The sequence below is a fragment of the Hydra viridissima genome, unplaced genomic scaffold (genome assembly GCF_058129835.1).
Source record: "Hydra viridissima isolate aposymbiotic clone 2 unplaced genomic scaffold, HvirCarnegie_v1 scaffold_3, whole genome shotgun sequence".
NCBI classification, from domain to species: Eukaryota; Metazoa; Cnidaria; class Hydrozoa; order Anthoathecata; family Hydridae; genus Hydra; species Hydra viridissima.
Window position 1 is genome coordinate 4093278 of NW_028324302.1, and position 11723 is coordinate 4105000.

General features: G+C 29.9%; 2 protein-coding genes across 2 annotated transcripts in view; both read right to left on the minus strand.

The window, feature by feature from the left end:
• Positions 1-3803: 3803 nt before the first annotated feature.
• On the minus strand, positions 3804-5612 carry LOC149890650 (uncharacterized). Its single transcript, XM_090082466.1, has 2 exons — positions 5473-5612; positions 3804-5297 (listed from the first exon to the last, which is right to left on the minus strand). Exons 1-2 carry the CDS (start codon positions 5513-5515, stop codon positions 4039-4041), a joined length of 1302 nt encoding a protein of 433 aa, XP_089938592.1. The 5' UTR covers positions 5516-5612; the 3' UTR covers positions 3804-4038.
• Positions 5613-11003: 5391 nt separating this feature from the next.
• The window catches only part of LOC149890651 (ornithine aminotransferase, mitochondrial-like), a 3059-nt gene continuing 2339 nt past the window's right edge, over positions 11004-11723 (minus strand). The window contains exon 3 of the mRNA XM_090083549.1: positions 11004-11633. Coding sequence (XP_089939675.1) covers positions 11470-11633 — 164 coding nt within the window. The 3' untranslated portion in view covers positions 11004-11469. The remainder of the gene's footprint in view (positions 11634-11723) is intronic.

The window sequence follows — 11723 nt, forward strand, 5'->3', positions numbered from 1 at the left end:
TCAATATATGACTCAAAGCATAAAAAGCTTTGCTTTGTGAAATATTTATGTGAAGTATGAGCTTTGTCTCAGAACTCATGATTGTTTTTTACATTTGGATTTATGTCAGAAGTTGCAAGCCGTAAGTCGTCCTCTGGGTCTAATTGAGATAACATTAAAGCCGTACTTTTTGCACTTGTATCTTACCTTTAATAGTTATTAATTATTTCAAATAACAATATCTATCAAGATAAGTTTGAAATAAAAGTTGATATAAATCAAAGTGATATCTTTTTCAACACAAAAAAAGTATTATGTTGATTTTCTTTGGCCTTGTATTTTTTATTCTCAAATGGATTTCTTTGAATTTGGTGACCCCAAAAAATTTATAAGCGACCCCCAGTTTGCACACAAATAATTTAGGAAATTCAAAAAAACTAAGCATTAGTGTAAACAGCACAAGACGCTCTTCTGGAAACTAAATTGTTTTTATTATATCTTTCTTTTTTTCGACTCTGAAACAACAAATAAAGGCTATTCGGAAGATTTATACTAAATTTTCCATTTATCTAGTAAAATTGATGCAAAAGAGTTGCATCTTCCAAAAATGCACTTGTGGCATATTAAATATGTTGTTTTGTTCTTTTTTTTTTTTTTTTTTTTTTTTTATCCTTGCATCGATTGTTGTTTATTCTTAATTGTCTTACTTTTTTTGTTTGCTTAATACGAATTTGCAACAAAACTATTTTATACTTTTATAAGATTTATTTATAATCATATGTTTTAGCATGTTTTTTTGAAGTAGGATTTATAGAAAACCAATTTTTCATTTAGGGGAGAACCTTAATGAATGGGACGATTATTGAATGGGACAAACTCAGATTCTTATACAAGCATCGATGTAAGGATATTCAAATTCCTGTAACAAAGAGTGATAGAAACAAGAACTCAACTGACCGATTCATCCATCCTATTGCTCTATGACCGTAATGACAATGGATGTTATTGTGTTTTCGAATGTAAAAAGTAATTTTTAAAAGCGTTTTTTTTTTCTGATTTTGCAGCAATTTTTGAAGTTCTGGAAAATAAAATTCCATGCTTAGGTAGATAGAACATTCAAGCTTAATTAATGGTGTTTTTGGTGTGACTAATCATTTTTGGATAAAGTGATGTGCATATTGAATGGGACAAAGTACTGCCTATTGAATGAATTTAATAAAAAATTATTTACAGCTCAGCAGAGGGATGTTGCAGTCCCTTACTTTTATCCCCATGGGTTATGGGTATTATTTACACACTTTTATACTGCAATATTTTACTTAAATAAAAATAACTAAATATAATATTGTAAAATGAGAAATTTCGTTTTGATTGAAATTTAATTAGAGTTAAAATGTTTAAAGTTAAAAATATTTTTTGTGTGGTCTTTATGTATGTATCTATATATTTAACTACATTTACAATTAATAAACTAATTTGAAAAATGATTGAATTAAATACGTCTATTTTTAATTCTTTTATGTTTGTCCCATTCAATGAGTCATACTTAATGAATGGGACAAATGTCATGCTCCAATAAAACTCTCTTTTTACCAATAGCTAAATGCAAATTTTTTTGTTTTGCTATATAATTGAGCAAGAGTCGGTGGTTATGAAACATATTTATATATATATATTAAACAATTTTATCTACGTTTAAAAAGCATTTTGCGAAAACTGTCCGACTCATTCAGGTTTTCCCCTAGATAAAATAAATAATTCCATGTATTCAACTGTTTTCTGTAATATTGATAAATGTTTAGCAAAATATTTTTTTGTGAGCACTGCACACATCTTTAGGAACTCTTTTTACTTATTATTACAACATAACATGCCAACAAGAAGTTGATCAATCTGGAAACCATCAATGTAGAAACAGTGTTAAGATGGAGTAATAGAATTAATTAGTGAAACCTAGTTGTGAAAAGTTTAGGCTAAGATTGATTTTTCGATGAAAAATAGACATCTGTTACCGGAAATACTGGAAGTTACTAGAAATATATTGTTTCTGGTTATTTGGCTAAGTATGATGGTACCATCAGGTGATCCTTGCTTACTAGCAATCACCAATGATGTCACCAATACAGCTCTAATTGGATAATTTGAAACCAATGCTTGTAAGTTTTAATATCTTGTCACAGCTGTACAGAAGTGACTTAAACCTTGATCAATGTTTCTAATATACTTTGTACATGATTGTTCAGTTTATTGTGAGAATAAGACTCTTGAGATTAATGATTAAGTACTTTTTTTTATTCTTTCCGTCTGTTTTCCAATCTTGCAAATCAAATTTTACCATGGAATTTTAAGTGTGTGGCTTTATACTCATAGAGTTTTTAGAGTGTGGCTTTATACTCATAGAGTTTTTAGAGTGTGGCTTTATCTTGATAGTTTCAATTAAACGCAGTTAATGAAACTTTTTGGCCAACTTGGACAAAATTTTGGCGCAATACCTAACAGTTGTCACAAACTCCTCTTGGAACTTTTTTTACTATTGAAATCCAAGTTCATTTTCATAAGTTTTGTGCTCTCTATCTTGTTCTCTATGTTCTCTATAAGTTTGTGTTCTGTTTCAATCTGGTAATCAAAAATATTGTTCCCGCTCACATTTTTTGCCAGTACAAAAAGTTCCCATTTACATTTTTCCAAGTGCAAACTGAAGGATAATTATTTGACAACAGATTTGTAAAAAAACTGGATAATTCAATTTTGAAGTTATAGAATCAATAAAAAGGGCGAGGAGGAGTTTGGGGTGAGGTGTGGGGGTGGGGTGAAGGAGGTTAAATGTTTAAATTTTACGATCATGTAATAATGTAATTTTAATTTAAGACAAGTTTCGAATAGTTGAAATAATTAAACTTCAAGTGAATGGTAATTTAGTATGGTAATTGTTTCATTTATACCATTCACTTAAAAAACTTAGCACAAAATGAACACAAAGTTATAATTAAACTCATGCTTTACTGGTGTTTTTCATCAAAATCTCAAAAATAGAATACTTTTCTCGGACAAAATTAAACAATTTTACAACGATTGTACATCTCCAGCTTTATTTTATAAAACATCTGAGCTAAAAATAAAAAAAATAAAAGAGGTTAATCACTCCTATGAGATTTAACTACTGGTCTTCAGTTTCAAATTATCTACCAGTTCACATACCAAAGAGGTCGAATCGAATTCCCCATCAAATCAAGAGCCAACCAAACTTAATTTAACAGCCGATAAATTTCCACTGTCTCGAGATTAAAATTTACAACCTGTTCAGTGAGAAAAAAGATAAAATAAAATCAAGCTTGAGGCTTTGATTAAAACTAGAAAGTAACTTGATTTACGGAGATTTGGTAGGTTTGATGAAGAGAAGAAAATGTGGACATCGAAACATCGAAGAAATAGAGCTTACGAAAAAAATTTACGTGAAGCTTAACCGAACATTAAATAAAATAAATCCAATATCTTTTCGACCGAATGATTTTCTAAAATAATGTGAGTTTATATTTAATTTATATTTAATGAGGAATGTAGTTTTATCAATAATTAACTTGTAAAATCAACTTGTAAAATATCCTTTGTAAAATTCGGTTCTTTCCTTTCGAAACATTTTTCATCTTATAACAACATACATCATCATTTAACATGAATTGAGATTTCAAAGATTTCTCAGAAATTTATCTTGTGAATCACGTGAGTAGCAAATCGCAGCATACGAACACAACTTTCTAATATGAAATACTGGTAATATTTTTAAAATGTTCTTTTTATCTTTGTGTTCATGATCAAGGATAACATTTAAGACAAATTTCTACTGTATTTAAATTTCACTGTACAGTATTCAATTCTGAACTCTTAAGTGAAGATATAAGGTTCATAAATTATACCAGTATAAAAATCAAAAATTTCCAATACGCAAAAAACACTTTAAAAGAATGAGAGCTTAAAGCAGTTTGTACGAGCAAAAAAAAGCTGATAAAACTGTTTTTCCTTGAGGTATTTTGAATTTTTTAATCCAACTTATATTTTTATTTATTTTTTGCTAAATATTTTTCGAAAAAGAAGAAGACACAAGAAGACCATAATTTCTATTATGGAGATCGCTGAGCTTCCCGTAAACAAACCAAACAGCCCGCCACACTCACAAAGAAGCTGTTCGAAAGAATACAATTGAGCTTCTTCGAAAAAGTGGTAGTACGGATTTAAAGGATAATCGATAAAGATCTCTCTTTCATTAACTTTTAGCCATGAACAATCGCTGGTAAAAGACGCAATAACAGTGTAAGTGTGTTCGTTACATGGTAAACCACATTCCTTATCGTAACTTTTTGCAAACTCTGTTGCGAGACAATCACTTAAGTTGCTTATCTCTTTCTCATCTGAAAACTGTTTGGCATAAATGCTTTTAACTTCCGTTGGTATAAATTCTTGACAAATATCATAGCTATCTCCGCAAGTTTTAAATGCATTTATACACTTAAAAGATTCAATGCATTTCAGTTTTGAGTATTCACCTGGGAAGATCATCGATTCTGAGTTCTTTTTACAGTTTGAAGCAAAAGGAGCTTCCAATCTCTTATACTGCTTCAGTTCAATATTTATTTCATCGCTTTCATTAGCATAAATATAAATCGGCTTACTTTGAAGAAAAGGGTACAATTCACCTGCATCATGAACAAACACTTGGATTGGTTCATTTGGATAAATGGTGTAAACACTAATACCATTTGACGAGAATGAAGATGTATCAAAAATACGTAAATCCAACCTAATGCAACCAAAATATGAAGCATTTATGTAATCGCGAAGCTGATACCCGTTCTTTACAGTTTCGTTATATACTTTTACATATATTTTATCATTTCTCCAGTCGTAAGTGCTATTTTCAACCAAAGGTAGGTTGTCAAGTGTAACGTTTTCCATACAATCATCATTCAACATGCAACGTCGTCGTTTATCAATATAAGCTGGACAAATCGTGAGGAGTGGGATATCAGATTCGGAATATTCTTTTGAATAGAATTTAATGTAAACATCGTTTCTGCTGTACTTTTCAGCCAAATGCAATACTGTTTTTATTATAACACCTAAGCTTAAAAGAATTAAAAATCCCCAGAAAATTCTTTCAATATAATGACCTGTGAGAGCTCTTGACAGACCATGAACTGTAAAAGACCTGCGATACTCATTGCTCATGTTGATTAAAGTAGTGGCATTTTTCTTTTTTTTCTTTTTTTTCTTATCGATGATCTCGCAAGGTTTATTTTCGTCTTTTATCTCTATTCGAACTTCTAAATACAAATATCAATATTCTTATTATAAACTTAAATACAACGATTAAACTGTATTTTACTGTATACTAATAATGTAACGGGTTAAAACAATTGTCGAAGAAAACCAACAGTTTTTTTCCCGTTATCTATTTTATCATTTTAAAACGGTTCTTTCAATTAATTTAAGCCTAACCTTTAGTATTGTCATAGTAATTTATATTCTTAGCTTTATCCATGATAGACCCTCATTATGCTCAGTTGTTACTTAACTGTCGTATAACTTATGATATTCTGTAAGCAAACCTCTCTTCCAAAAATGTTTGTTAATTTTTCATAAATATGTCTTTACCAACTTGTTAATTTATTCAAAACGAAATTATGACGCTTATGGTAATTATTCAGTGCCACAAATGTAGAATATTCATTGATATTTCCTATTGCAAATATTTCATATTTATTTGTCAGGCTTCCCTCAAGTTTATTTTTTTTTTATCCATGAGGCTTTAATGACTAAACTGTTCTCGCGTTTGGTAGTTTTTTTTAAGGTTTCCGTTTTCAAGATGCTGATGTTAGTGATCCTTCATCAGTCAAAGATTTTAAACTGTAAGAAGTTGCATCAGGCAGGGAGAAATCAATCACTCTAACAGGCAAAAGCATGCAATTATCTGCACAATATGATTTTTTACTTGTCTAGTTTTCTTGTTTCTCTCTAATTTAAAATTATTATGCTTCTGGAAACTTTTTGAAATCTCAAATCTAAATTATTTTAGCTTTGTCAACATTCAAACTGCTTTATTAGCTTCCGGCTTCTGATTCTGCTTAATGCTGGATCGGTTACCGGCTTTGTTTTGATCTTTACAGTATTTCTGCTCATAAAGAAGACAATCTTTTGCTATTTTGTTTTCCTTTATCATCTCATCTCTTCAAATCTTAGGTTTAATATCTTGTCAGAATTCTTCAATATGATTAATCTCATCATGATCAAGGTTACTATACAATTTTAATTAATACTATATTAATACTATACATTAATACTATTTTAAAAATTTAAAATACTATTTACAGTACTAATAATAGTAATTAATACTATCCCAGCAAGCACATAACGTTGAAACAACGTTGAAACAACGTTGTAACAACGTTGATCAACGTCGATCAACGTTATTTCAACGTTTTTTCAACGTTGTGTGCTAGCAGGGATTTTAATACTATACCATTTTTTAAAGAAAAAAGAAAACTGCAAGTTAACATTGAGTAATGAAACTGGTATCAAAAAGAACAACGTTCTTCAAAAAAAAAGTAGCAAGAATAAAAATAGCTGCTTTTACAAAATTTGGGAAAACGAGGCTATATTTTAAAGATGTATATTATCTTCCTCTTTCTAGACATATGAAGGAGGTAGGGATACTTGGTATATTTATTCGAATGAGGACTCGTTTCAAAAATGTGCATAAAGACAGCATTTGCAGGGATTTGAGCAAAAGCAAAACAAAACAAAAAAAAAAGCACAATATTTCATCAAGACTGTAGTCAATGTTATAAAACTTTTTCTAGCCTAACGCTAGAAATGTCTTAATTACGATGGAAATGTTACGCTACGACTATTTCAGCGTGACAAAGTTTTTCAATGTTATAAATAATTTTCAGCGTATTGCATCGTATCGTAATCTTTTCGTCATTTGTTTCAAGTGTGTCATAAGATTTCAACTCTATGAGTTGAATATTTTAGATGTCTGTGATTCAAATTGGCGGACAAAACAACAAGGTTTTTGGTCTTGCAATAACAATAACAATTTATAAATTGAAAAGGTAATAATTTTTAAAAATTTTATTTAATTATCTAACATCATAGATAAATGTTTAACACTTCATCTTTTATACCAACTAAATCTTAAACTTATATTTTTTTAATTCATAATGTTTTGGTTGAATATAGACTTTTCCAATATGTATGTGACTTTGTAATAAGTTCTTGATTCGGGTTGACCCTCCAAAAGTTGAACCTGAGCCTCAAGCCAAGCTTGAGCTTGACAATTTTAGCCTGTTGATCATGATTGATTCTGATTTCAAAATTACTTGTTACGGACTTATTTCTAAAATTCAAATTCCCCTAATCTAACAAAAGTTTCAATATTCAAAAATTTAATTCACTGAAATGAGAGCCCCCATACTTTCATTCAAAATTTTACTTCAAATTTTGCCCCCTCCCCCTCCCTTGATTGGCTTGGGCCCTGCTTTGGGAAATACTGGAATAATTTAATGCCACCGCCTGGTCAAACTAATTGGGAATTCAAAATTGGTAGTTAAAAATAGACAATTTCTAAGTCTTAAAATATTTTTATTTTTCATTAAAAATAATATAATATAAACCAATTATACTTTTACCTTGAATCTCAAATGGCAAAGAATAAACTTTGTTTTATTAGTATTATCTTCTGTTAAAAAAGTTAGAGGACGCCACTTACCTTCTAATACTTAATCAAAACAAAAAAAAATATAGAGATATTGCACAGCGCCATATATCATTACGACAAAAATTTGAACTAACGCTGGACTTTTTGTCGTACAGTTTTGAGCGTGACTTACGATGCTTCCAGCGTAAGTTACGCCAAAAAAGTTTTATGAAATCGATTTTTTTGTTTTTACGCTAGAAACTGCGTAAATCACGAGCGTAACACATTTATAACATTGACTACAGATGAAGTCTGAACGGGGTTTCGACGAATGGGAAAGTAAGACGCTAAAGTTAACTCTTAACCTACATAGATACATACAGATACATAAATACATCATTTTTTAATATCTTTTTTAGTTTCTCAAAACACGGCTAACTTAATGCCGTTAATACACCCAGCGCTTTTATCCTGTGAAAAAAAATCCATTCTTTAGGTTGCTTTGTTTTCTGTATAAAAATGTTGGTCCGAATATGGTTAGTTTGGGAATGGCGCATTTCGAAGGGTTCAGTTAATTATCATCAAAATTCAAATAAAGATAATTTTTATTTCAAGTTATACAGTTAACGCTTATATCAACTTTCATGACTTATTTGTTTCTGATTTCTGCTGTGCTAGCTGATGACGAAATTATGTTTACTGTTCATATGGGACAAGTATAGATGTTTTATTACAAAATTGAAACATCATTTAACAATTTGGAACATTTTTTACACCTACCTATATATGTTGCAGTATGGGTTGACATATGGTGAAAGCGCGCATGCTTCTAAAGGAACTGCATCTCTTGAAGTAAAGGTTCAGTTTTATCTTTTATTTTTTATCTTTTTAGGTTTTGTTGTCAAGTTTTTTCCTTACGCTCAGTAATACACTTTCGTTATTATTTTCAAAAAATATTCTAAGTCGAGAGTAATTTTCAAAAAACTTCTCCATTAGGTTTTGATTGAAGAGAAGTTTCGTGAAAATTCAATGAAAATAGGGAATATATTCATGAATGAGTTGTCGACCAGACTTTATCCAAACGCAGTCACTGTGGTTCGAGGAGAAGGGGAAATAAATTTCGATGTTATTCCTGAAACTAAAGGTTATTTTTTGTTTACTCTCGGACAAAATGGTTTTTTAATTAATTTTTAAACAACACTGTTCTGCTATCTGTCTCATCTAATTTCAAAAATGATCGCTTTACCCCTTTTCTCAACTGAATAGTGTTGGTTTATCACTTCGTCTAAAAATACTGACAAAAACTGTATTCTTACATTTCAAGTGTTTTAATTTAGGTTCTGATGCTAATTTCGCATGTTTACGTCTGCGGGCAAAAACGCATGTTTACGTCTGACGATCTTCTTACAAAGCAAACTCGGGGAGATACACTTGTTTCTCACCTCCACTTACATCATAAATAAGGTGCACAAGCTCGAAGGAACAGATATTATTGTGAACAGCATGAATTTATCAACAAAAAATTTTATTTACGCCAATGAATTGATAGTCTTCACAATAAAATCTGTTCCGTTTACGGAGCTTTACAAATAGTTATCTATTTATCTATCTATCTATCTATCTATCTATCTATCTATCTATCTATCTATCTATATATATATATATATATATATATATATATATATATATATATATATATATATATATATTTGAAAACAATAGTATAATCTTTACTATTTGCATTTAACTAATGAATAACTTTAGAACATGTATAATTTGTGATATAATAAAGGATACAAAATATCAACTTGTTTCGCAGGTACCTAGAGCACAATGGTTTTATGTCTAGGGAACTACTCCATCTACTAAATTGCTGCAGACTTCCAGTTTATGAATATTATATACTTTTCTATTTGAGCTTGCTTCATCAGACACGATAGCCCTTACTAAATTATACATAAAATGAATATAAATACAATAAAGAAAAAATATTTTGTCACAGCTTTAAAGAATTTTGCAAAGCCAATTTATGGCGAACCCCAAGAATAACTATGTATTTAATATAAACATAATGTGTTTTACCAGTTATATATAAACTAAATTTTTTTTGACAAAAAACTGATGGTTCATTATGTACTTTTTATGATAAAAACATGAAATATCTGGCCGCATTTCGCAAGCTAATTTTAGATTTGAATAACCTTTTAAAAGGTTTAGCATTATCAAATAAATTATAAAAAAGCCCATTAGAAAATTCACCTTTTAAAAAACAATACATAGTGGAATATATATTATGGAGCTTATGGAGTAGACGAGACCAAAAATGGCCACATATCGGAAAAAATACTAAAATTATACACAAAATTAAGGCTGGTAAAAGAAGGACTAAAGAGTTGAATGAAACCAGGTCTTGACAAAAAAATTTATTTAAGTATTTTTTTCTATTTCGCTATACTTTTTTTAATCATTTTAAAATCGTCTTATTTTATCATTGACAGACTTTGTTTACACGAAAAAAGTTCCTAAATTTACGAATGTTCATCTTGAAAAAATGATGAAAATCAGTTCGTGCCAGTAACTTATTTCCTTTACCTTGGTGTAATTTGTTTAGTAATTTGTCAACACGTGAAGTAGTTACTTTATCCTGGGCAGCCATTTCAATCGAATTTTTTGTTGACGGGTGAAAATTTAGATTTTGTCGGACACTCGCACGGCGGCCTCTTTAATGTAAATCAATCAGTTGCACTTCCATCTCTAATACGTCCATGATCTAACTTTACAATCTGGTATTTATTCTTGGTGTTTTATTGTGCGCACGCGCCTTATCAAACGCTCGTTTTGACAAAACACCTAGAGACTTTGACAAAAGACTACAGACTCGAATATAATTTTCCAAACACCCCTATAATTTATCATGAACTTGTATTAAGAATTTAGAATCTGAAACCCTAAATTGAAAAACATTGTGATACTAAAGAATAAATCAGGAAAAAAAAAAAAAAGCCTTTTTTTCTTAAGAACTTTACAGGGATATTTGAGATACTTGCAAACTGTTCTTAATGGTTCATAATGGAATCAAAGAGGATTTCATATTCTATTCAAAGGGTAATTTATAATGCATTGGACTTACTCTTTGAATACATTATGAATATAGAAGGAGGTAGTGATTATTGGTACATTTTTTCGAATAAGGATCGTTCAAAAAAAGTGCATCAAGACAGAATCTGCAGGGATATTGAGTCCGGCCTCTTTGTTCATTCTAAAGACTCACATTTTATTGCTTTCGTGATTTATCATTTTAAATCTACATAAAAAAATAAAGCAAAAAAAACCAACAAACCAACAAATTATTTCATATAGAAACAGTATTACAAACACAACAAAATAAATATAATGTGCAATATAAAACGCATCCGATGCAAAGTGGCAACTTAGATTAGTTTTTTCTATTTTTATTTTAATTTGCTGCTGTTTATGTAAATGTTATTAACCCTTTCATGCGCTGGGTTGTTGTATAACAGCAAATTAATTTAAGCTTCCCCAATTCAAATGGTTGAACCGATTGAAAAGAAAATTATTTTTTAAAGGAGAATTGAAAAAGTCTACTTTAACATTTCATAGTACCACTGTCATTTTTGTAGATGATTTTTTATGAGTTATGTTAGTTACAGAAAAATAATTGGTGCATGAAAGGGTTAAAACATTATTAAAACGTTTAAAAATGAAAATGACTTATAAAGCTCCGTAGACAGAACAGATATTGTTTAGACTATCAATTCATTGGCGTGAACGAAATGTTACGCCAATGAATTTATAGTCTTCACGATGATATCTATTCCTTCTTGCATTTGGATGTCATTTATGATAAGTGGAGGGCAAAGACGAAGTATATCTCCACGAGTTTGCTTCGTCAAAAGTCCATTGTCTCGCAGACGTAAACATGCGAAGTAAGCATCATAATCTAAATTAAAACACTTGAAAAATAAGACAACAGTTTTTGTCTACTTTTATAGGCGAAGTGCTAAAACAAAACAATTCACTTGAGAAAGTA

Coding starts and splice junctions, on each gene's coding strand:
- LOC149890650 (XM_090082466.1), bottom strand. CDS start 5,515: ATGGATAAAGCTAAGAATATAAATTACTATGACAATACTAAAG. Junction 5,298..5,472: donor TTACTATGACAATACTAAAG/GTTAGGCTTAAA, acceptor ATTTGTATTTAG/AAGTTCGAATAGAGATAAAA.